General features: G+C 43.1%; 1 protein-coding gene across 2 annotated transcripts in view; it reads right to left on the reverse strand.

The window, feature by feature from the left end:
- Positions 1–3,842: 3,842 nt before the first annotated feature.
- clocka (clock circadian regulator a) overlaps positions 3,843–27,241 on the reverse strand; it is a 61,353-nt gene continuing 37,954 nt past the window's right edge. For both annotated transcript variants that reach the window (XM_024418877.2, XM_024418884.2), the window contains 18 exons: positions 24,920–24,982; positions 24,642–24,790; positions 22,021–22,112; positions 20,340–20,429; positions 20,049–20,169; positions 18,414–18,527; positions 18,146–18,264; positions 17,923–18,005; positions 17,446–17,552; positions 13,977–14,124; positions 13,760–13,841; positions 8,805–8,949; positions 8,603–8,697; positions 8,227–8,508; positions 7,971–8,129; positions 7,362–7,780; positions 6,959–7,205; positions 3,843–6,873 (listed from right to left, as the gene is read on the reverse strand). In XM_024418877.2, coding sequence (XP_024274645.1) covers positions 6,598–6,873; positions 6,959–7,205; positions 7,362–7,780; positions 7,971–8,129; positions 8,227–8,508; positions 8,603–8,697; positions 8,805–8,949; positions 13,760–13,841; positions 13,977–14,124; positions 17,446–17,552; positions 17,923–18,005; positions 18,146–18,264; positions 18,414–18,527; positions 20,049–20,169; positions 20,340–20,429; positions 22,021–22,112; positions 24,642–24,790; positions 24,920–24,982 — 2,791 coding nt within the window. In that variant the 3' untranslated portion in view covers positions 3,843–6,597. The remainder of the gene's footprint in view (positions 6,874–6,958; positions 7,206–7,361; positions 7,781–7,970; positions 8,130–8,226; positions 8,509–8,602; positions 8,698–8,804; positions 8,950–13,759; positions 13,842–13,976; positions 14,125–17,445; positions 17,553–17,922; positions 18,006–18,145; positions 18,265–18,413; positions 18,528–20,048; positions 20,170–20,339; positions 20,430–22,020; positions 22,113–24,641; positions 24,791–24,919; positions 24,983–27,241) is intronic.

The raw sequence follows: 27,241 nt of genomic DNA on the forward strand, positions 1-27,241 counted from the left end.
TGTCATGCCAAGACTGGTTTCTTACCTTATAAATTGTCTAGCCCCTACATTTTATGCAATGATTAAGTTATCCTGGATATGAGTAATTGCGAGAAGCAATTAACGCCTGCCTTCTGGTTTGTCCATCACGAGTGACTGTCCAAAACAAGGGATTTCTCAATTAAAAACATTTTTATTCATTTTAAAATGTAATAAGGGGCGCAAGCAGCACTGCTTGCTTTAAAAGGTTCCATTATGTTTAGTTTATGTAGGAATGATCTGGCTCTAGAAATTAATTTATAGCAGCAAACTCCTTAGTGATATTACAGCACCATTAAAATGCCTTCAGAATGTCTCAGGGTTATCACACAACCTAATTTACCTATGCTGCAGAGCATGGTTAGCACCATTGAAATAGAAGGGGTAGAACGGACATTAAAATGCATTTTTCCTTTTTAAGTCTACTCTGGGGTCCAAGGGATGAAACTCCCAAACAAATATCAATATCATATTGGTCCATTCCACTGATTACTGAGCACCCTCAACAATCGATGTGTTCGAACTTTGAGTTCAACTGATGTCACAGAACTAGACAGAGGTTGTGGAATTCATTGCTTGAATAAAATGCTGAGATATGCATTTAATTACAAACTGTCCATTCTACTTGTTCTAAATCTATGGTTAAATGTAATTATGGGTCAAGAACTGATGTAAAAAGTGGAACACAGCCCTAGGTTATGACTCAATTGTGCCAAGATAAACCATTTTCCAGTTCCAGGTGTTTTTTGGAAATTGTACTGAACAGATTAATTTCATGAGCCAAACAAGTGTACTGCAAAGAACGCCACACATACAAAGATTAAATGATAGAACACTGATAAACATTCAGAACTTCTAGCGTGTACATCAGAACTACAGAACATTAAAAATGATTCACCACCCTCTACATTGGGCATTAAAAACATCTTTCCCACACCCAGCATATAGTCTGGGTTGAATTACCTTGTATATATGCCTTTTGAGATACAACATAGGAGATCCCTACTTTGATACTTCTGGTAAACATGTGAAAAAGGAACATCAATGTGGTCATCCTAGAGATGATCCAATATATTAATATAGCATTCCCCTCAAATCACATTGAGAGAATTCATAAGATTTATTTGGCAATTGAAACCAATTACATGGAGGGGGGAGACATACAGTATATGCTATTAAATAAGGATTCCTTTCAACATTTCAATACACCTTTGCATAACCATGAGCTCATGAGTCCTTATCAAGGAGCTCAAAGTAGCCGATCCTGTTTTGGGGAAATTAGATCAATAGTTCTTACGCATGTCACAGTTTGTTTAATTCCTTTCTCATGAGGTAAATCATTAGGTAGATTTATTTTCTATTTTGCTTTCCCTTTCTACACCATGATAGCAGTATATTACAGTGTATGACAATATCTACTATAGCTATCTTTTGAGGTCTAGCTTGGCCATAGAAAAATCATCTTAAAATCTGAGGTGTGTGTTCTGTTAAAACACTTGGTTATTAATTTCTTTATGCATACCAGTTTTTCCACAGCTATGTTGGTGTTCGATATTAAATTACATTCATTCAAGTATTTCACTGCCTGACCCACTGATGGTAGCTGAAAAGGTTTATCACTAGATGGAGCAACTTTAATTTGTGTTAATAAAAAAAACAGCATAAAATCAGTGACCAACCAACTAAGTAAGAGCCACATATACCGTTTCTATACAGCTTGTTGAATAATCTGTGTCAATATGCATTACTGGCAATACAATAACTTTGAGGTTATAAGAAGTACCAGCCTTGTTGTACTGTACAGGGCAATGCACCACCAATAGCCTAGCAACAGGGACCACCATTCACACTAAGCGTGAATTTTAATAAGCAGAGACTAGCAGGCTTTGTGTGACTTATTGTACATGTGAACAGAAGGGCTTGGGACAGTTTTGCCATGAGGTACTGCAACATGAACATGGATTAGACCAGCCAGCCTTGTGAGAGACCAGAGCAGGAAATGACCCCTAGAAGGCCCAGAGGTTCTACAATGTTATGCTGTGATACCAGAGGTTTGATAGAAAATGTTATTTGTCAACTTCCACCAATAAAAAAAGTGAAACTTAATGCAGGTTTCACACAATCCTTTTCAACTAAAAGATAGCAAACGATCAAGAATATTAATTATTCTACACTGAACAAAAATATAAATGCAACATGCAACAATTTCACAGATTTTACTGAGTTACAGTTCATTCAAGGAAATCAGTCAATTGAAATAAACTCATTAGGCCCTAATCTATGGATTTCACATGACTGGAAATACAGATATGCATCTGTTGGTCAGAGATACCTTAAGGGAGGGGTGTGGATCAGAAAACCAGTCAGTATCTGGTGTGACCACCATTTGCCTCATACACCACCACGCAACTCCTTCACATAGAGTTGATCAGGCTGTTGATTGTGGCCTGTGGAATATTGTCCCATTTCTCTCTGCAAAGGCTGTGTGAAGTTGCTGGATATTGGTGGGAACTGGAACATGTCGTACACGTCGATCCAGAGCCTCCCAAAAATGCTCAATGGGTGACATGTCTGGTGAGTATGTAGGCCATGGAAGAACTGAGATATCTTCAGCTTCCAGGAATTGTGTACAGATCCTTGCGACACGGGGCTGTATATTATCATGCTGAAACATGAGATTATGGCGGTGGATGAATGGCACGTCAATGGGCCACAGGATCTCGTCGCGGTATCTGTGCATTTCATTTACCATCGATAAAATGCAATCGTGTTCATTGTCCATAGCTTATGCTTGCCCATAACCATAACCCCACCGCCACCATGGGCACTGTTCACAGCATTGACGTTAGCAAACCGCTCGCCCACATGACGTTTCCCCAGCGTAGCCATCGAAAGTAAGCATTTGCTCACTGAAGTCAGTTACGACGCAGAACTGCAGTCAGGTCAAGACCCTGGTAAGGATGACGAGCGTGCAGATGAGCTTCCCTGAAAAGGTTTCTGACAGTTTGTGCAGAATTTCTTCGGTTGTACAAACCCACAGTTTCATCAGCTGTCCGGGTGGCTGGTCTCAGATGATCCTGCAGATGAAGAAGTCGGATGTGGAGGTCCTGGGCTAGCGTGATCTGAGGTTGTGAGGCCGGTTGGACGTACTGCCAAATTCTCTAAAACAACATTGGAGGCGGCTTATGGTAGAGAAATGAACATTCAATTCTCTGGAAACAGCTCTGCTGAACATTCCTGCAGTCAGCATGCCAATTGCACACTCCCTCAAAACTTGAGACATCTGTGGCATTGTATTGTGTGAAAAAACTGCATATTTTAGAGTGGCCTTTTATTGTAACTGTGTAATGATCATGCTATTTAATCAGCTTCTTGATGTGTCACATGTCATGTGGATGGACTATCTTGGCTAAGAACAAATGCTCACTAACAGGGATGTAAACAACTTTGTGCACAACATTTGAGAGAGAAGCTTTTGTGCGTATAGAACATTTATGGGATATTTTATTTCAGCTCATGAAACATGGGACCAACACTTTAAGGATTAGCCCCTTTTTTTCAATTTTCACCAAAAATGACATATCCAAATCTAACTGCCTGTAGCTCAGGCCCTGAAGCAAGGATATGCATATTCTTGGTACCATTTGAAAGGAAACACTTTGAAGTTGATGGAAATGTCAAAGGAATGTAGTAAAATATAACACAATAGATCTGGTAAAAGATAATACAAAGAAAAAAAAGAAATTATTTTGTATTTTTTTTTGTACCATCATCTTTGAAATGCAAGAGAAAGGCCATCATGTATTATTCCAGCCCAGGTGCAATTTAGATTTGGGCCACTAGATGGCATCAGTCTATGTGCAAAGTTTTAGACTGATCCAATGAATTCATTGTATTTCTGTTAAAAAGTTTGTATCAAGACTGCCCAAATGTGCCTAATTTGTTTATTTATAACTTTTCATGGTCACAATTGTGCACTCACCTCAAACAATAGCGTGGTATTTTTTCACTGTAATAGCTACTGTAAATTGGACAGTGCAGTTAGATTAAGAAGAATTTAAGCTTTCAGCCAATATCAGATATGTCTATGTCCTGGGAAATGTTCTTGTTACTTACAACCTCATGCTAATCATATTAGCCTACGTTAGCTCAACCGTCCCGTGGAAGGGACACCGTTCCCGAAATGTTGCGTTTATATTTTTGTTCAGTATATAATCCATTTTTTATAGAGATGAAATTAGCTGACCTGCTCCCTGACCATTCTACTGTAAGTGAAGATTCATAACGACTACTACTAAAGTGCCATTCTGCAGAAGCCCCTGACAACAAATGAGCAACTGGGAAAACCAGAGGCTCAATCCCCAAGAACCTCACTTGACAACATTCACCATAGAAACCTGGAAATCCACTATGGAAGTTAATATGGCAACATATAGTACAACCCCACTCAACAACAGTTGTTTTAAATTTGCCATGGCACGACAATATAACCATCACCTTATAGCCTTATAACACAGTTACATGGTGATATGTACTGCCTGAGAGGAGGAGCAGAGCAGCAGGAGAAGAAAAACTTCAAACAGACAACATCTCTTAACCGTATGATAATTGTTTCAATCCATTCTTTTGGCAGGTCCAACAAACACCAGTTTCACTTGTTTCAGAGGTCATTTGCGTTCTAGGATCAAATAGCCTCAGCATTTTCTCTGTTCTTGTCTGGACTGGGCCTAGCCTTAGGAAACATTTCCAGTAGTGTAGTTTGTCTTCTGGCAATCGAACAACTGAGAAGAAGTGAAGAGTACTGTCTGTAGGGGGTTCTTAATGTTAGAGTCGTCAGTAGCCAGAGTTTCAGTGCTATACGTTTACTTTAATGAATGACCCCAGTAGGTCAGATTAGCAGTTTAACGTCTTGATTAAGACCACATCCCCCCCACAGTGTAATACCTACGTCACTGGCTTCAGACAAACATGCAAGCTTACTTCACGAACACATGAAGATGAACTCGGATCGCAACAATCGCTGGTGACATTCTGTCCTAACACCTATTTGATGAGATCCACCTTCATTACATTTCTCCTCTAAAGAGGACAAATATCAATCATTTGTTTGTTCTGACCCAAGAAAAAGCTTCATTGGAGATCAAGGTCATAAACATGCTGTAGTTGTTGGTTGTAAGTGACAGGAGAAAATATGGACATAAGGGGATGCATTTCATTCATAGAACAGACACTAAAATAATTCAGTATTCATACAATTTCTAACAGAGCTAATATGTGATATTGTGCGGAAAAATCACAAGCGTATATTGCATTTCTTAGTTTAAGGTAGTGTTTTTGACCATTTAAAACGGCATTGAATAGATACTTTTTCTATGAGAATACTTATATTTTCTACACATTAAGCCTTCAGGGCTAAAATAACTACAGTATTGTAAAGCATTATGATTTGGCCCTAGTATAGCCTGTATCTAGAGGTACTATTCATGCATCACTATGAGTGTTATGTGACCACTCCTTAAAACAGTCATAATGCCACAGGTTTGAATAAACAAAAAAATGCTTTTGGCATGAGGCATTATGGCCGAGTAAAGAATGAACTCATAGGGTTTCCATAGGATGCATTTAAAGTCTATTTGGTCAACTTTGGGTCTTTGCTTTATTAACTATTTAAAATATTGTTTTGACTAAGATTGTGTCTATTTAGAGTCCTCAACATGTTGCTTTGGACCACAATGTATATTCAAAAAAAATATTGTAACTTTAAAACATTTTTTTTCCTTTACCAAGACATTGAAAGTGAGGAAGAGGATGAAACAAACTGTGACATGACGAGCAGCATCAGCGGTGTCCGCTAAGCAGACCCCCCTGAGAAGAAGGAAGTCTGTGAAAAGATCTGCCATTAAGTGTGTTAGGTTTGCTTTCTTTCATAGAGTACTAGATAAAAAATATATATATTCAAAGCTACAAATAACAGACTACGCTTTTCATTTCATGCATCATAGAAAATATTAGTTATCTTTTTGTCCATATATTTACATATTATTTTACATGTGTTCTGTACAATAAAAGTACAATCCACATGACATTCTTAAAAATATTTTCTGACCCATAATTACTTTCACATGAAAAACAAAAATAGGAGGAGAAACAATACACACAAGGAATCTGTCTGCTGTCTGTTCCGTAGGACTTCTTTGAAGCCTGGATTGAAGCTCCAGTGTGTCGACTGGATCATCCTGCATAAATTAATCCTGTGAGGGTGACCGGAGCACACACTGAACACACAAGACGAGGACAGGGGAGGGGACAAACACTGGCGGGACCAGGGTTTCCTCTTCCTGCCACCGTGGTGAGGGGACCTGGACAGAGTGGAGGTCTCTGTGAGGTAAGAGTTCTGAGCATGGCTGTGAGGCAGAGCGACCCTGTGCTCACTGTCAGCACAGCATTGTTTTCTCTCTGAAGCGCCAATCGTTCCCAAGTTCTATTGATCCATCCATCCACTATAACTCTTCACCCCCTCACACAAACACACAGACCTTGTCTTGGTTCAGTCCACATGTCTAATTGGCTGTTGCCAAGTTACTGGGGCTGTGTGCTGGAGCGACCTGACATGCTACCTGCCCTGTGAGAGGCCAGCTGCTGCTCCTGTTGCTGCTGTTGTTGGAGTTGCTGTTGCTGTTGTTGTTGCTGCTGCTGGAGCTGTTGCTGTTGCTGCTGATGTTGCTGTTGTAACTGTTGTTGTTGTTGCTGCTGCTGCTGCAGTTGCGTGGTGGCGAAAGCGCCTTGATGCTGCAGTGGGAACGCCGCCTGCAGGATCAATTGAGTGGACTGGTTTCCATGGAGCAGCCGAGGGCCCTAGAGAGGGAGAACAGAGAGGTGGGTGGGAGGGAAAAGTACTTGATCTACCTCTACAGACGGTGCTCCCTATTGGTCACCTCACCTGGAGGAACTGGGTTTGTTGCTGGACCTGTCCATGCTGTGTGGCTAAGGCCTGAGACTGCGCCTGCGTCTGCTGCTCCTGCTGCTGAGGCTGCTGCTGGGCGATGCTGATTGTCTGAGTCTGGCCCTGCTGAGGAGCGAACGCTGTCACCACCTGGCCCATGAACATGGTCGTAGGGACCATGACCGCTCCACACGCCATCGGACCAGTCACCAGCTTAGTCAGCAACTGAGAGCCAGCTGGGAACCTGAGAGAGATGAGGGAGAGAGGGTGGCAATAAATGAGCAACATAAGAACCACACACAAAAAATGTATGCAAATCCCTTGGGTAATCAATATAGTTCTCAGCAACAATCAGCTGCTGAGTGAGAGGAGAATAAACCCTGTTGATGGCATCATGTACCTGATCTGTCCCGAGCGGTCCTGGGCAAAGGTTGCTACAGTTGCAGTGTTGTTGCTGCTGTTCTGGGCCAAGCTGTTGGCTATCTGGACCACATTGGCCTGGTTGGGCTGAGAGATCATCATGGTGTTGTAGAGGGAGGCCGGCAGGGCACTCTGCTGGGGTGGCAGAGAGTGAGTCGACCTCACAGAAGACTGTGAGAGGACAGAGCTGGTGTCTTGTAGCAGGTTCTGTTGTTGAGGCTGGGCCTGCTGCTGAGGTTGCCGTTGAACCGTGTGCTGCTGCTGAGTACTGCCCTGCAGGTTGCCTGCAGACACCACCTGACCCTGCATGTTGAGAGCGTCACCTGGCTGCATGGTGGTCCCCTGGGCCAGCTGCACAGAGCTCAGGCTCAGCCCACCTGCACCCTGTTGGAGGAACATCTGCACCAGAGAAAATACCACATGGTAAGACTCTTCTTACATAGAAAAACACAGGCATAATGACACATGCATGCATCCACACAAATGTAAGCAGACATTTTGGTTCAAGTACCCTTTCCCAGCTCTACATAAGAGGGCCATGGTCAATATAGTGCTGTTCCTGAGACAGACAGCAGGGGGCAGTGCTAACCTGTAAGCCCTGGCCCTGCACCTTCTGGAGCTCCTCCTGGATCTGCCTGAGCTCTTGCTGCTGCCTCTGGATGTTGGCCTCAATCCTTCTGGTCCTCTGCTCCAGCTGATCCTTCAGGTGCTGCATGGCATCCAGCTGGGTGGAGAACTGTACCATTGGCTAGCAAAGATGAAAAATAAGGGATGTTTGTGGATGGCTCATTATAATTGAACATTTCTGTCACTGCGAAATTACAGTCCTGCGAGAGATTTCTCACCTGGACACTGGGCTGGATCTGCAGCTGCTGTTGTGGCGGTTGCTGCTCTTGTGGCGGTTGCTGCTGCTGTTGTGGTGGTGGTTGCTGCTGTTGTGGTGGTGGTGGTTGCTGCTGTTGTGGTGGTGGTGGTTGCTGCTGTTGTGGTGGTGGTGGTTGCTGCTGTTGCCGTTGTGGTTGTGGTTGCTGCTGCCTCTGCTGTTGCTGTTGATGATGTTGTTGTGAAACAATGGACGGGGCCATGTTCTGCCCTGTATTCTGGGTGTGCTGGGAGCTCATTGATTGCTGTTGGAGACAAACACAGGAACTACATTATGAACCAGATTACTATCAAAAATAAAGATGCGGTGACCGCAAGCGGAAGAAAGCCCACACTGACCTGACTGCTGACGGACGACCTTCGCTGTGATGTCATCTCAATAGCAGAGACGGACTGGCATCCTGGTGTACCCCTGTCTGACTTTAGCTTAGGTGCTGAGGAGGAAAAAACAAACAACTTACTCTTAGGATCAAAGTAGCTCTCAGAAAGGATGTGACCATAGACAAGATGGATGTAGTGATGGCATATGGTCAGTGCTAACAGGCTGGATTGGAGACGGCGGTGTGGGACGAGGACTTGCGGGAGCTGCGTGAGGAGGTGGAGGGCGTGCGGCTGCGGTCAAATCGCTCCAGGGCCTCCTTCAGGCTGGAGGTGTTGAGCTGGTGTTGAGACTCAGAACCAGAGTCCTGAGATGGAGAGAGCAGAGAGAGAACAGTCAGACTCACTACTACAACTCCCAAACGTTGTTAGGAGACTTTGGAAATACATCCCTCCTTCATTGCATGAGGTAATCACTGATCTAACACAGTTCGATAGGTGAAAACAAAATGTTTTTATATAGTTTTTCCATTTGCACATTTAGCTCACATAATATAATTTAAAAGTATGCATTACGGTGTCTGTAATAAATTATACATTTGGCAAAAACGAATGTAGACATTAATAAATGCATTTCCATAGCTACAACAGTGGGGGAGTGCCAAGATGGAGACACGGTGGATTCAACACAGCGCCCCCTAACAGTCATATAGTGAATATATAAATCATTGTTCACAACCTCTCCAGCAGTAGGAGTTGATGCCTTCACACAGCACACTTGAGCTGTCCAATGCAAAATGAAGTGCCAATCAATCTACTCTGAGCTTATTTATTTTAGGGAAAGCGATTTACAAAAGTATAGCAATATGCTGGCTAGCGTTGACAGTATGCAAAAAGAAAGCTACAAAAAGACACTAGCATTCATCTTGCTAGCCTACTGTAGCCATTTTGATCTCTCTTTTGGAGCGCTTGTCTTAAAGGGACAGGCGTCCTATTTTCAAATCTTCTCAAAATGACAAATGAATGCAATGCAATTCTAAAGAATAGAGTAATGACTTGCATTGCTAAATTATATGACACAGCTTTTAAATACATGTCATAATAACCAAATATAGGCAATTAACAGCTGAATATAGAGAGAAAGCATGGCAAACTTTAGGCCAATGTATTTAAGAACCAAACCATGTCCGGGCCAGTATAAATTATTTTTGGGACACTCGATTTTTGGCCAACTTGGCAGAACATGGCCCTATCCATATTTTAACAACAAAAACAGCAACATCATCAACAGCAACAGCAGAGAATGCCAAGAGTGTGCAAAGCTGTCATCAAGGCAAAGTGTGGCTACTTTGAAGAATCTCAAAATGTAAACTCAGCCAAAAAAGACATGTCCTCTCACTGTCAACTGTGTTTATTTTCAGCAAACTTAACATGTGTAAATATTTGTATGAACATAACGAGATTCAACAACTGAGGCATAAACTGAACAAGTCCCACAGAAATGTGACTAACAGAAATGGAATAACGTGTCCCTGAACAAGGGGGGGTCAAAATCAAAAGTAACAGTCAGTATCTGGTGTGGCCACCAGCTGCATTAAGTACTGCAGTGCATCTCCTCCTCATAGACTGCACCAGATTTGCCAGTACTTGCTGTGAGATGTTACCCCACTCTTCCACCAAGGCACCTGCAAGTTCCCGGACATTCCTGGGGGGAATGGCACTAGCCCTCACCCTCCGATCCAACAGGTCCCAGATGTGATCAATGGGATTGAGATCCGGGCTCTTCGCTGGCCATGGCAGAACACGTAACATTCCTGTCTTGCAGGAAATCACGCACAGAACGAGCAGTATGGCTAGTGGCATTGTCACGCTGGAGGGTCATGTCAGGATGAGCCTGCAGGAAGGGTACCACATGATGGAGGAGGATGTCTTCCCTGTAACGCATAGCGTTGAGATTGCCTGCAATGACAACAAGCTCAGTCCGATGATGCTGTGACACACCGCCCCAGACCACGATGGAGCCTCCACCTCCAAATAGGTTCCGCTCCAGAGTACAGGCCTCGGTGGAACGCTCATTCCTTCGACGATAAACGCAAATTCGACCATCACCCCTGGTGAGACAAAACCGCGACTCGTCAGTGAAGCACACTTTTTGCCAGTCCTGTCTGGTCCAGCGACTGTGGATTTGTGCCCATAGGCGACGTTGTTGCCAGTGATGTCTGGTGAGGACCTGCCTTACAACAGGCCTAGAAGCTATCAGTCCAGCCTCTCTCGGCCTATTGCGGACATTCTGAGCACTGATGGAGGGATTGTGCATTCCTGGTGTAACGCAGGTAGTTGTTGTTGCCATCCTGTACCAGTCCCACAGGTGTGATGTTCGCATGTACCGATCCTGTGCAGGTGTTGTTACACGTGGTCTGCCACTGTGAGGACGATCAGCTTTCCGTCCTGTCACCCTGTAGCGCTGTCTTAGGCATCTCACAGTACGGACTTTGCAATGTATTGCCCTGGCCACATTTGCAGTCCTCATGCCTCCTTGCAGCATGCCTAAGGCACATTCACGAAGATGAGCAGGGACCCTGGGCATCTTTCTTTTGGTGTTTTTCCAGAGTCAGTAGAAAGGCCTCTTTTAGTGTCCTCAGTTTTCATAACTGTGACCTTAATTGCCTATCGTCTGTAAGAAGTTAGTGTCTTAAAGACCATTCCACAGGTGCATGTTCATGAATTGTTTATGGTTCATTGAACAAGCATGGGAAACAGTGTTTAAACCCTTTACAATGCAGATCTGTGAAGTTACTTGGATTTCTACAAATTATCTTTGAAAGATAGGGTCCTGAAAAAGGGACGTTTCTTTTTTTGTTGAGTTAATAAAATATATTTAGATTTGTTTAATAGTCTTTTGGTTATTACATGATTCCACATGTGTTATTTCAGAGTTTATATGTCTTCACCATTATTCCACAATGTAGAAAACAGTAAAAAAATAAAAAATAAAAAACCTTGAGTAGGTGTGTCCAAACGTTTGACTGGTACTGTGTGTGTGTGTGCGTGTGTGTGTGTGTGTGTGTGTGTGTGTGTGTGTGTGTTTGTGTGCGTGTGCATGTACTTGTGTACGTATGTACAGTTGAAGTCAGAGGTTTACATAAACCTTAGCCAAGTACATTTAAAAACTCAGTTTTTCACAATTACTGACATTTCATCCTAGTAAAAATTCCATATCTTAGGTCAGTTAGGATCACCACTTTAATTTAAGAATGTGAAATGTCATAATAATAGTAGAGAGAATGATTTATTTAAGCTTTTATTTCTTTCATCACATTGCCAATGGGTCAGAAGTTTACATACACTCAATTTGTATATGTAAAATAAAACTATTTATTTGGCAGCATTGCCTTTAAATTGTTTAACTTGGGTCAAACGTTTCAGGTAGCCTTCCACAAGCTTCCCACAATAAGTTGGGTGAATTTTGGCCTATTCCTCCTGACAGAGCTAGTGTAACTGAGTCAGGTTTGTAGGCCTCCTTTTTCAGATCTGCCCAAAAATGTTCTATAGTATTGAGGTCAGGGCTTTGTGATGGCCACTCCAATACCTTGACTTTGTTGTCCTTAAGCCATTTTGCCACAACTTTGGAAGTATGCTTGGGGTCATTGTCCATTTGGCAGACCCATTTGCGACCAAGCTTTAACTTATACTTATTTTCCACCATAATTTGCAAATAAATTCATTAAAAATCCTACAATGTGATTTTCTGGATTTTTTCTTCTCATTTTGTCTGTCATAGTTGAAGTGTACCTACGAAGAAAAGTACAGGCCTCTCTCATCGTTTTAAGTGGGAGAACTTGCACAATTGGTGGCTGACTTTTTTGCCCCATTGTATGTAGGTACAGTCGTGGCCAAAAGATTTGAGAATGACACAAATATTAATTTTCACAAAGTCTGCTGCCTCAGTTTGTATGATGGCAATTTGCATATACTCCAGAATGTTATGAAGAGTGATCAGATGAATTGCAATTAATTGCAAAGTCCCTCTTTGCCACTGAATCCCCCCCAAAAACATTTCCACTGCATTTCAGCCCTGCCACAAAAGGACCAGCTGACATCATGTCAGTGATTCTCTCGTTACACAGGTGTGAGTGTTGATGAGGACAGGGCTGGAGATCACTCTGTCATGCTGATTAAGTTTGAATAACAGACTGGAAGCTTCAAAAGGAGGGTGGTGCTTGGAATCATTGTTCTTCCTCTGTCAGAAATGGTTACCTGAAAGGAAACACGTGTCGTCATCATTGCTTTGCACAAAAAGCAACTTCTCCCAACCATCCAGGAACAGTTTGGTGATGAACAATGCCTTTTCCAACATGAGCACCTTGCCATAAGGCAAAAGTGACAACTAAGTGGCTCGGGGAACAAAACATCGATATTTTGGGTCCATGGCCAGGAAACTCCCCAGACCTTAATCCCATTGAGAACTTGTGGTCAATCCTCAAGAGGCGGGTGGACAAACAAAAACCCACAAATTCTGACAAACTCCAAGCATTGATTATGCAAGAATGGGCTGCCATGAGTCAGGATGTGGCCAAGAAGTTAATTGACAGCATGCCAGGGTGGATTGCAGAGGTCTTGAAAAAGAAGGGTCAACACTGCAAATATTGACTCTTTGCATCAACTTCATGTAATTGTCAATAAAAGCATTTGACACTTATGAAATGCTTGTAATTATACTTCAGTATTCCATAGTAACATCTGACAAAAATATCTAAAGACACTGAGGCAGCAAACTTTATGAAAATTAATATTTGTGTCATTCTCAAAACTTTTGGCCGCGACTGTATGTATGTATGTATGTATGTATGTATGTATGTATGTATATACATGTGTATATATATATATATACATTTTTCTTTTTATCAATCTTATTTCCTGATTGTTTTTTCAACCAGCAACTATCTAGCATTAAAATGTACCAGAGGCCACCAAACTAGAGCTTGTAACACCCCCATCCCAGCCCGGGGGAGCCTGGTTGGCTATTTTCTACTTGGCTGGCTTCTCCATGTGCCTGTGGAAAACACCCTCATCATTAACGAAACTCAGCCCTGTCTTTAATCCCTAAACTGAATTCTGATTGCTCATGCTCAGGAGTCGGCGAGACGAGCTCTCATGTCAGTCTCATAAATGTCTCACCTTATCTACCGCAAAGATTTCTGGCGGCGGTGACTCAACAATCCCCAGCTCCCTGCGCTGTTCAGCCCTTACCTCAGCATAGCTGCAACACAGCAGTGAAAGAGGGTTATGAACATCCTAACACAATGCAATACTACTGGTTATCCATAGTATGACAGACATACTTCTTGTGAAATATACATACGAATATCATTATTATTGATTGGCCGATTTATACCTGACGACAGTGTGCGTGCAGACGATGAACTCGGGCCTTGAGTTCCACTGGTGGTAGGTGATGTAGTAATGAGTCTGGAGCCAGATCCACTGCTGCCCTTTGGTGAGAAACCTGTAGTAGCACGACTTCCCCTTCCCATACTGCATTACTGAAGAAGAGAGAGAGAGGAGTGAACTGATGTCACAGATATGGACATGGGACAGGAAAACACAAACACACTCATAAAATGTGTACCCACTGTGACTATTAAAACCTACCCTAACCAGAAACCGTTTGCAACTTCCGGCACTGACAGAGATGGCCGCCTCGCTTCGCGTTCCTAGGAAACTATGCAGTATTTTTTTTTTTACGTGTTATTTCTTACATTGGTACCCCAGGTAATCTTAGGTTTCATTACATACAGTCGGGAGGAACTACTGAATATAAGAGCAACGTCAACTCACCATCATTACGACCAGGAATACGACTTTCCCGAAGTGTATCCTGTGTTTTGCCCACCACCCAGGACAATGGATCGGATCCCAGCCGGCGAACCAAAACAACGTCGCCGTAAAAGGGGCAAACGAAGCGGTCTTCTGGTCAGGCTCCGGAGACAGGCACATCGCGCACCACTCCCTAGCATACTACTCGCCAATGTCCAGTCTCTTGACAACAAGGTTGATGAAATCTGAGCACGGGTAGCATTCCAGAGAGACATCAGAGACTGTAACGTTCTTTGCCTCACGGAAACATGGCTCACTTGAGACACGCTATCGGAGTCGGTACAGCCAGCTGGTTTCTTCACGCATCGCGTCGACAGAAACAAGCATCTTTCTGGTAAGAAGAGGGGCGGGGGGGTATGCCTTATGATTAACGAGACGTGGTGTGACCATAACAACATACAGGAACTCAAGTCCTTCTGTTCACCTTACTCACAATCAAATGTCGACCGCAATATCTACCTAGAGAATTCTCTTCGATTATAATCACATCAATATATATTCCCCCCCAAGCAGACACATCGATGGCCCTGAACAAACTTTATTTGACTCTATGTAAACTGGAAACCACATATCCTGAGGCTGCATTCATTGTAGCTGGGGATTTTAACAAGGCTAATCTGAAAACAAGACTCCCTAAATTTTATCAACATATCGATTGTGCAACCAGAGCTGGTAAAACCCTGGATCATTGTTATTCTAACTTCCGCGACGCATATAAGGCCCTCCCCTGCCCTCCTTTCGAAAAAGCTGACCATGACTCCATTTTGTTGCTCCCAGCCTTTATCCAGAGACTAAAACAGGAAGCTCCCGCGTTCAGGTCTGCTCAACGCTGGTCCGACCAATCTGATTCCACGCTTCAAGACTGCTTCGATCACGTGGATTGGGATATGTTCCGCATTGCATCCAACAACAACATTGACGAATACGCTGATTAGGTGAGTGAGTTCATTAGCAAGTGCATCGGCGATGTCGTACCCACAGCAACTATTAAAACATTCCCAAACCAGAAACCGTGGATTGATGGCAGCATTCGCGCGAAACTGAAAGCGCGAACCACTGCCTTTAACCAGGGCAAGGTGACCGGAAACATGACCGAATAAAAACAGTGTAGCTATTCCCCCCGCAAGGCTATCAAACAAGCTAAGCGTCAGTATAGAGACAAAGTAGAGTCGCAATTCAACGGCTCAGACACAAGAGATATGTGGCAGGGTCTACAGTCAATCACGGATTACAAAAAGAAAACCAGCCCCGTCATGGACCAGGATGTCTTGCTCCCAGACAGACTAAATAACTTCTTTGTTCGCTTTGAGGACAATACAGTGCCACTGACACTGCCCGCTACCAAAACCTGGGGACTTTCCTTCACTGCAGCCGACGTGAGTAAAACATTTAAACGTGTTAACCCTCGCAAGGCTGCAGGCCCAGACGGCATCCCCAGCCGCGTCCTCAGAGCATGTGCAGACCAGCTGGCTGGTGTGTTTACGGACATATTCAATCAATCCTTATCCCAGTTTGCTGGTTCCCAAGAAAGTTAAGGTAACAGAGCTAAACGACTACCGCCCCGTAGTACTCACTTCTGTCATAATGAAGTGCTTTGAGAGACTAGTCAAGGACCATATCACCTCAACCTTACACTCTAGACCCACTTCAATTTGCTTACCGCCCCAATAGATTCACAGACGATGCAATCGCCATCGCACTGCACACTGTTCTATCCCATCTGGACAAGAGGAATACCTACGTAAGAATGCTGTTCATTGACAATAGCTCAGCATTCAACACCATAGTACCCTCCAAGCTCATCATTAAGCTCAAGGCCCTGGGTCTGAACCCGCCATGTGCAACTGGGTCCTGGACTTCCTGACGGGCCACACCCAGGTGGTGAAGGTAGTAAACAACATCTCCACTTCGCTGATCGTCAACACAGGAGCCCCATAAGGGTGCGTGCTCAGCCCCCTCCTGTACTTCCCGTTCACCCATGACTGCATTGCCACGCACGCCTCCAACGCCTCCTCTCACTCAACGTCAACAAAACAAAGGAGCTGATCGTGGACTTCAGGAAACAGCAGAGGAAACATGCCCCTATCCACATCGACGGGACCACATTGGAGAAGATGGAAAGCTTCAAGTTCCTCGGCGTACACATCACTGACGATCTGAAAGGGTCCACTCACATAGACATTGTGGTGAAGAAGGCGCAACAGCGCTTCTTCAACCTCAGGATGCTAAAGGAATTTGGCTTGGCACCTAAAACCCTCACATATTTTAATAGATACACAAATGAGAGCATCCTGTCGGGCTATATCACCGCCTGGCACGGCAACTGCATCGCCCGCAACCGCAGGGCTCTCCAGAGGGTTGTGCAGTCTTCCCACCGTGTCACTGGGGGCAAACTACCTGCCCTCCAGGACACCTACAGCACCCAATGTCACAGGAAGGCCAAAAACATCATCAAGGACAACCACGTGAGCCACTGCCTGTTCACCACTCTATCATCAAGAAGGCGAGGTCAGTACAGGTACATCAAAACTGGGAACAAGAGACTGAAAAAAAAGCTTCTATCTGAAGGCCATCAGACTGTTAAATAACCATCACTAGCTGGCTTCCACTCGGTTACGCAACCCTGCACCTTAGAGGCTGCTGCCCTATATACACAGACATGGAATCACTGCCCACTTTAATAATGGAACACTAGTCACTTTAATAATGTTTAATTAAATGTTTACATACTGCTTTACTAATCTCATATGTATATAATGTATGCTATTTTACTGTATTTTAGTCAATGCCACTCCGACATTGCTCATTCTAATAATTATATATTTCTTAATTCCATTCTTTTACTTTTAGATTTATGTGTATTGTTGGATACAACTGCACTGTTTGAGCTAGGAACACAAGCATTTCGCTACAACATCTGCTAAATATGTGTATGTGACCAATACAATTTGATTTGAAATACACAAATGTGAAAGAAATGTACTTACAGTGTTCGTGGCATTTGGCCAGTGACTCCAGGTCATCCACGTGGTAGTAGTCATAACCAGATGTACCCAGAACCTCAAACGGCAGGTAACCTATTATGGGCGGAGCCCTGGGGAGGTAACAATGTCATTAAATGATAGCACAACCCATTCAAAGACAATAATATACAGTTTATCACCCTGTAAAGTAGTTATAATAACACATCAAAAACACACAAAACAATGCATTACCCTCTGGACCTGGTATCTACAGAGGACAGTATAATAAAGGTTTTCAGTGGCAGTGAAACACTACGTACTCTTTCTAGTGTTGTTGCTCAAAAACAGTTGAGACTGACTGGCCCAGAGAGAGCACAGCAGCCAGCTAATTTGATTTGAGATGAACCTAACACTCTAGTTTCAAACAGGTAGAGGCTAACTCACTCGAACATGACATAGGCAAGTAAACACACAGACATGGCTATAGACAGCACACATTACCTGTGGTCCAAGAAGAGGAACTTCCATTCTAAGCTGTGTCTGGAGGTGAATTCTTCATTGGGTTCTTCCACAGTGCACATCTCCTGTGGGTGAGTGAGGAAAAACTAGATGTTTACAAAGGAAATCATTTACAAGGCTGAAACTTTACAGTACAGCATTTGACATACCTGGTTACCTAGCTACCTACATATGCAGTCTGTGATATACTGTATAAGTGTCTTACCTTAATAAACTGTGGTTTAGCTAATCTCACAGTTGCTATGAAACAGACTCGGTCCTCAAAAGCGGGCCGGAGTGAACGCTGGATCATCCCTTCCAAGCCGTTTCGAGTTGAGTTAGGTACTTTGGGAGAAAGGGAAAATAAAGATTGGGACAGACCAAAAGGCAACAGTGACTAAGTGCATTTATGGTCACAAACTAAATACAGAGCAACTACGTGTGTACACATTCCAAGCCTATTTTCCCATAAATCAATATAAAATAAAACTTACCATTATTCAGGGCCTTGAAGTTTCCGATGAACTTGACATACTCGTACACAGGGGGAGCTTTAGGGTCAATCGTCCCTCTGAGCATGTGGCAACAGAATTCTAACTGGTTTTTAGCTGAAAACAAATTAATTATACAATAAAACAGTACAAATAAACTCATGGGTACATCTAACTCTGAAAAAATTATCTGCTTATGCTGTGGCCAAAGAAACTTGACTATGACGTTACTTTAGCTAATATGGTGACAGCGATATAGGCTGTGTGTAGCGGTTATGATCTGGTTTGGCTTGGATTTTTTTTTTTTTTACGCCTGGTAACATATAGCTGATGTGCATTGAAGTCCACAAACAAAGAGAAAAGGTGAGAGGAAGAGAGCGCATGGTTGCGAGAAGGAATACAACGTGGCTGCTCTTAAAGTGAACTGTGTTTACATGTGATCAGGAGTGTATACATTCTGCCGATTCAGTTTCAAAACATTTCTTAAAATGGCAGCAAGCGGAATGAGCAGAGTTAAACATACCTCAATTTGTCTAATAGAAACTCTCGTTTGCAACTGTTGGACTAACGATTACACTCTAGATCAGCTAGATGCAAGCAAGAGTGTGCAAGGCGATATTGAATGTGTCACTATCTGTCCGTGTGTTACTGTCTGTCACCTAAAAATATCTTGAATTGCTGCAAATAAACTACTACTAAAGGGCACCAATAAGAAGAAGAGACTTGCATGGGCCAAGAAACACGAGCAATGGACATTAGACCGGTGGAAATCTGTCCTTTGGTCTGCTGAGTCCAAATTTTATATTTTAGGTTCCAACTGCTGTGTCTTTGTGAGACACAGAGTAGGTGAACGGGATTAACTCCGCATGTGTGGTTCCAACCTTGAAGCATGGAGGAGGAGGTGTGATGGTGTGGGGGTGCTTTTTCTGGGGACACAGTCTGTCATTTATACAGAATTCAAGGCACACTTAACCAGCATGGCTACCACAGCATTTTGCAACAATATGCCATCTGGTTTGCACTTAGTGGGACTATCATTTGTTTTTCAACAGGACAATGACCCAAAATGACCCACACCTCCAGGCTGTGTAAGAGTTATTTGATCAAGAAGGAGAGTGATGGAGTGCTGCATCAGATGACCTGGCCTCCACAATCACCTGACCTCAACCCAATTGAGATGGTTTGGGATGAGTTGGACAGCAGAGTGAAGGAAAAGCTGCCAAGTAGTGCTGAAGATATGTGGGAAGCTTCATAAACGGCACCGACCGCCACTGATATGCACATACATTTATACTGACTCTACACACACGCACACCCACTCACATACAAGCTACAGCTACTCTGTTTATCTTATATCCTGTTGCTTAGTCACCTTACTCCTATACATACAGTATCTAGCTCCATCAAACCTGTATCCCTACACATTGTAAATATGGTATTGGAGCTGACCCTGTATATAGTATGCTTACTTACTTACTTACTTATTGTGTTCTTCATATTTCTTCTTATTTCTCATGTGTTTTTTCTAGTATTACATTGTTATTGATTATTGCATTGTTGGGTTTTGAGTTTGCTAGAAAGGCATTTAACTGCACTTGTCCATGTGACATTAAAACTTGAAACAGCTCCAGTACTTACTCTTGAGATACTCAGGCGTTAGCGTCTCGCCCTCCAGTATGTGAGACGACAGGGCTTTATACACGTCTGAATGTTCCCCCAGGGGCAGGAAGTTCAATAGGTTCTGATCCACCAGGTCAGACTGAAACACACACACAGATGTCAACCTAAGTCATGTATGTCAACCTTGGTCACGCATGTCAACCGTCGTCACGCATGTCAACCGTCGTCACGCATGTCAACCTTTAGTAATGCATAACAACAATCTTACATAGGCATTAAGTAATGTGTATGGACAGAATTAATACTCACAGGAAGATGTTCCAGTAGAGATGTAACACTCTCTGAGACATAGATTATGTTCCCATCAGTCATAATTGCTAGGAAGAAGCCGTCTAACGCCTAGCAGATACAAAACAGTTATTAAAGCACCATCTACTTGCAGTATAGAGTATTACTAAGTAAACTATGTAGAAAAAATGATACCATTGCGGTTAACTTTCAACTTGAATAGTCCTTGGTGTGTTAAACCAATCAACAATGACGTCCAAAAAACGAAGGGTGGTTTGCAAATATTCCTTCGTTTTTTTTTTACCTATACAGTGGACCTGTTTTAACCCACACACTTTTTTCTCTTGCTTACACAGCAGACAGGGGGAAAAAATTCACACAGACGTTTCATTGTCAACCTTCTTTAGTAAACTATGAACAAAAACATGTTCAGAATGTTGTTACTGCTACTTGACATCCTTTTTGACTGACATACTTTATTTGTACACTGAACAAAAATATAAAATGCAACATGTAGTGTTGGTCCCATGTTTCATGAGCTGAAATAAAAGATCCTAGAACTGTTCCATATGCACAAAAAGTGTATTTCTCTCAAATTTGGTGCACAAATTTGTTTACATCTCTGTCAGTGAGCATATCTCCTTTGCCAAGATAATCCATCCACCTGACAGGTGTGGCATATCAAGAAGCTGATTAAACAGCACGATCCTTACACAGGTGCACCTTGTACTGGGAACAATAAAAGGCCACTCGAAAAATGTACAGTTTTGTCACACAATTCCACAGATGTTTCAAGTTGAGGGAGCGAGCAAATGGGCATGCTGACTGCAGGAATGTCCACCAGAGTAGTTGCCAGAGAATTTAATGTTCATATCTCTACCATAAGCCGCCTCCAACGTTGTTTTAGAGAATTTGGCAGTACATCCAACCGGCCTCACAACCGCAGACCATGTGTATGGTGTCGTGTGGGTGAGTGGTTCGCTGATGTCAACATTGTGAACAGAGTGCCCCATGGTGGAGGTGGGGTTATGGTATGGACAGGCATAAGCTAGGGACAACAAACACAATGGCATTTTATCAATGGCAATTTGAATGCACAGAGATACCGTGACGAGATTCTGGAGGCCCATTGTTGTGCCATTCATCTGCTGCCATCACCTCATGTTTCAGCAGGATAATGCACAGCCCCATGTCACAAGGATCTGTACACAATTCCTGGAATGTCCCAGTTCTTCCACGGCCTGCATACTCGCCAGACATGTCACCCATTGAGCGTGTGTGGGATGATCTGGATCGACGTGTACGACAGCGTGTTCCAGTTCCTGCCAATATCCAGCAACTTTGCACCGCCATTGAAGAGGAGTGGGACAACATTCCACAGGCCACAATCAACAGCCTGATTAACTCTATGTGAAGGAGATGTCATGCTGCATGATGAAAATGGTGGTCACATCAGATACTGACTGGTTTTCTGATCCACGCCCCTACCTTTTTAAGGGATGCATATCTGTATTCCCAGTCATGTGAAATCCATAGATTAGGGCCTAATGAATTTATTTCAATTAACTGATTTCCTTGTATGAGCTGTAAATCAATATAATCTTCACAATTGTTGCATTTATATTTTTGTTCAGTATAGATCCTACTTAGTGAAAGGATGTGCAATCTACTGCACTTTGAGTGTGTTCACTGCCACTCTCACCTCCAGCATCAGCTGTGTGAACTCTTCATTACTAAGAAAAGGAGGTTTCCAGTCCTGTCGGATCTCACTTGACTCTGACTGCGCAGCGATTTCTGACAGGGAGAGACACAGATTGAGTAATTCACATCAGTGATTCCCCTGACAGCTTGGTTAATACTAGGGGTTGGAACCAGTTCAGGGAACAGTCCCGAAAACTGGACAAAAATGTTTTTCCAAAGAACAGAACCAGAACTGAGAACGAAAGTGATGTATCCATGATCTGAATCTGCACGTTTCATCACAATATTGTTTTGCACTTTCGTTTTAGAACAGACGCCCAGATGAGCATTCTACTCTATGCAGTCTTAACAGGTGGGGATGACGATCTCGTCTAAAGTGCATTATTGTGCCGATGGCATTTCAAAAGGAGGCAAATAATTAGTAGGACATTTTTTGTCATCATTGTAATGTCGCCAGATTGACTTTAGATGTGGCATAACTTTAGCTAGCTAGCTACGATTGAGGGGAGGGCACCGACATTTTAGCCAGCTTAAAGTTAGCATTGCTAGATATTTCTGACCAACTTTGCAGGCTCATGCCAACATTGCCATTTCTATAAAGTAAACTTGATGACATCATAATGCCAATGTTGTTATCTACAAATTATTTGTCTACTTTAGCAATGTCATCGTATTTCCAGGCCACTATGGTGTAATTTTGACGAAACAGTCAGTAGCCCCCGTTCAGGAAGACTAAGCAATAACCATCAATAGGATATCAATATGCTGCAGCATCTGTAGAACCTTGATAGCAATGGCAATGACGCGACCGAGTGACGGAGGTACAACCCATGAATACTGTTCCGGAACAGAACCATTATTTTAAAAGCATGGGAACTGTTCTCCAGTCCCACACAAAACACAACAAAGCGCCCATGCAAAGAAACTTATTCTACTGTCTGCCTACCAGCTGAAAATCTTTGCCAGTGTGTGTAAGCTACCGGCCCCTCCCCCTCCTTCTAAAGCATGCATAGTCTACTGTAGTTACGGACGTCAAGCTCGAGACCCTGGGTCTCGACCCCGCCCTGTGCAACTGGGTACTGGACTTCCTGACGGGCCGCCCCCAGGTGGTGAGTGTAGGCAACAACATCTCCCGATGTTACAGGAAGGCCATAAAGATCATCAAGGACATCAACCACCCGAGCCACTGCCTGTTCACCCCGCTATCATCCAGAAGGCGAGGTCAGTACAGGTGCATCAAAGCTGGGACCGAGAGACTGAAAAACAGCTTCTATCTCAAGGCCATCAGACTGTTAAACAGCCACCACTAACATTGAGTGGCTGCTGCCAACACACTGACACTGACTTAACTCCAGCCACTTTAATAATGGGAATTGATGGGAAATGATGTAAATATATCACTAGCCACTTTAAACAATGCTACCTTATATAATGTTACTTACCCTACATTATTCATCTCATATGCATACGTAGATACTGTACTCTATATCATCCTTATGTAATACATGTATCACTAGCCACTTTAACTATGCCACTTTGTTTACATACTCATCTCATATGCATATACTGTACTCGATATCAGCTACTGTATCTTGCCTATGCTGCTCTGTACCATCACTCATTCATATATCCTTATGTACATATTCTTTATCCCCTTACACTGTGTATAAGACAGTAGTTTTGGAATTGTTAGTTAGATTACTTGTTGGTTATTACTGCATTGTCGGAACTAGAAGCACAAGCATTTCGCTACACTCGCATTAACATCTGCTAACCATGTGTATGTGACAAATAAAATTTGATTTGATTTGATTTACAGCCGTGATTTAGAAATTAGGGAGAAAGATTTTTAATTACAGAACAACAAATTAACTTTTTTTCACATGCAATTTAAGGATACTATAGTTACAGCATCATGTTTCACATTGGATTTATTAACTACAAAAAAGTTATTTTAATTTTAATTCTGGTGCTTCTCTGCACACACAAGCTTGTTAGCTAGCTAGTTCTGGTCTAGCTCTTGACAACTCTAGACTGCATTATGAGTAATGTAATGGAACTGAGAGTCATGATCAAGGGCTAGCTCTGGTCCACCGTCAGTTAAGCCAAATCTCTGAAGTTAAAAGACATTCAAAGTTCCTTCATAGAAGCAGCTCCTCCATAGGTATAATTATGTGGGCTTAATTCAGATATTATACGTCATAATTACAAGATGCCCAGCACTTCATGCCCAGCGCTCTCCTCACTCGCCAAATTTCAGTCGCATGTTGCACCCTACACTACACTTGTCTGTCCAATGTATGCACATTGCTTGCCCGCTCCATAGCAAGCTGCTCTATCCATTTGTGAAGTGATTTATTGTCAAACTAAATGTAAAAAAATATATATATAAAATCTGAAGTTTAAAAAGGAACCATATAAACAGTTAATTTTTTGGTGTTCGAACCAGTTCAGATCTTTATTTTGCTGGTCGGAACAGTGGAATGGATTTTTTTAAAATAAGATTCTGTTCAGAACAAAACTAATGGAAAATAATTTTGGTTCCCTGGTTAAAACACTGAAATGTTCCTATTTTTCCAGACATGTTTATGTCCAAGGGCTAGAAGGAGGAGAGGTCCATACCTTTATGCTTGCGCAGGAAATCGATGCTCTTCTGTAAGATGGTAGACTTGTCCATCTTCCGAGTGTTGCCTGGCAACATGGTAGCCAGCTCCTTGATGAGGACATTGAACTGGTCTCTGCGCTTCTTCTCAGACTTGTTACGGGATACTCTGGAGGGTTGGACATGAGAAAGATAAGAATACACATACTAAGATGCTAACAAAAACAACACAATGATCAAACTAAGCCTTTGTTCAGAGTTCCCTTTAATGGAGTGCTTGAGCTTATTAAGACCTCACCGTTTTGCTTTGTCCTTTTCATCTTCTTCCATTAACCCATCAAAGATACTGCTTGCGTCATCCCTGCAAAACAAACAACCAACCAACCAGTCAAACAAGATCCTCCAATCCTAAACCTCTACTCAATAAAGACCAGCCAATCACATACCACGGCCCCAAAACAATTTAAAATACATTTATTTAAACTAACTTTACATTTACTTACACTTAAATAATGTCAGAGGAATAATATAAACATTTATTCAATTACAGACCAGAACAACAAAAAAAACTTGACAATGGCATTACAAAATAATTATTTTGGGCCAAATATAAGAGGTGCAGATATCATTGGCCAGACTGCTACCTCAGCCCAAGCAGTAGAGGGCAGTGCCAGGCTCAGTCTATATTTAGACAGAGACTTGTGCTCTTTGACTCAGCTGGTATTGAGGAACAATGTCCGGGGATGTGACTCATTTGCCTTGGAAGGGAGAACCTTTCGCTTACTCAGCCGACTAAGACTGATATCACTAAAGTACGTCAAATTGTCATTATTAGGCCCTTGACAAGTAGCATTGGCAATGTTCTGCCTGCAGTTAGAAAATAATCATAAGTACAGTGTGTCAGCATGGATGAGACCTATTGAAGCCTATGGCGCTGTGTATTTGTGCCAATATGCATGTAGCTGTGTATACGTGCCAATATGCATGTAGCTGTGTATACGTGCCAATATGCATGTAGCTGTGCGTGTGTGTACATGCAGTAGATGTTAATATGTACACCTCCAAGAAAATATTTTAAAGTGCTTGACTGTCCATCTACATGCATAGCATGCGTGGATATGGTCAAGATGAGGGGTCACTGTGCTCCTCAGTCCTTCCAGCCAGTACCATAAAGGTTTATTGGCCAACCGGAGTCACTTCTGAGGTATATTGTCACTCCACACTTCCTCCCATTCAACAATCATTCATTAAATCACTGACCAAGATTCTTCAAGCAGAATTTTGCATCCTGTAGCTCCAACTCCAAAAAGTTCTGGGACACTGTGAAGTCCATGGAGAACAAGAGCACCTCCTCCCAGCTGCCCACTGCACTGAGGCTAGGTAACACGGTCACCACCGATAAATCCATGATTATCGAAAACTTCAACAAGCATTTCTCAACAGCTGGCCATGCCTTCCACCTGGCTACTCCAACCTCGGCCAACAGCTCCCCCCCGCAGCTACTCGCCCAAGCCTCTCCAGGTTCTCCTTTACCCAAATCCAGATAGCAGATGTTCTGAAAGAGCTGCAAAACCTGGACCCGTACAAATCAGCTGGGCTTGACAATCTGGACCCTCTATTTCTGAAACAATCCGCCGCCATTGTCGCAACCCCTATTACCAGCCTGTTCAACCTCTCTTTCATATCGTCTGAGATCCCCAAGGATTGGAAAGCTGCCGCAGTCATCCCCCTCTTCAAAGGGGGAGACACCCTGGACCCAAACTGTTACAGACCTGTATCCATCCTGCCCTGCCTATCTAAGGTCTTCGAAAGCCAAGTCAACAAACAGGTCACTGACCATCTCGAATCCCACCGTACCTTCTCCGCTGTGCAATCTGGTTTCCGAGCCGGCCACGGGTGCACCTCAGCCATGCTCAAGGTACTAAACGATATCATAACCGCCATCAATAAAAGACAGTACTGTGCAGCTGTCTTCATCGACCTTGCCAAGGCTTTCGACTCTGTCAATCACCATATTCTTATCGGCAGACTCAGTAGCCTCGGTTTTTCGGATGACTGCCTTGCCTGGTTCACCAATTACTTTGCAGACAGAGTTCAGTGTGTCAAATCGGAGGGCATGCTGTCCGGTCCTCTGGCAGTCTCTATGGGGGTGCCATATGGTTCAATCCTCAGGCCGACTCTTTTCTCTGTATATATCAATGATGTTGCTCTTGCTGCGGGCGATTCCCTGATCCACCTCTACGCAGACGACACCATTCTATATACTTCCGGCCCGTCCTTGGACACTGTGCTATCTAACCTCCAAACGAGCTTCAATGCCATACAACACTCCTTCCGTGGCCTCCAACTGCTCTTAAACGCTAGTAAAACCAAATGCATGCTTTTCAACCGTTCGCTGCCTGCCCCCGCACGCCTGACCAGCATCACCACCCTGGATGGTTCCGACCTTGAATATGTGGACATCTATAAGTACCTAGGTGTCTGGCTAGACTGTAAACTCTCATTCCAGACTCATATCAAACATCTCCAATCGAAAATCAAATCAAGAGTCGGCTTTCTATTCCGCAACAAAGCCTCCTTCACTCACGCCGCCAAACATACCCTAGTAAAACTGACTATC

This window comes from Oncorhynchus tshawytscha, linkage group LG01 (genome assembly GCF_018296145.1).
Source record: "Oncorhynchus tshawytscha isolate Ot180627B linkage group LG01, Otsh_v2.0, whole genome shotgun sequence".
Lineage (NCBI taxonomy): Eukaryota > Metazoa > Chordata > Actinopteri > Salmoniformes > Salmonidae > Oncorhynchus > Oncorhynchus tshawytscha.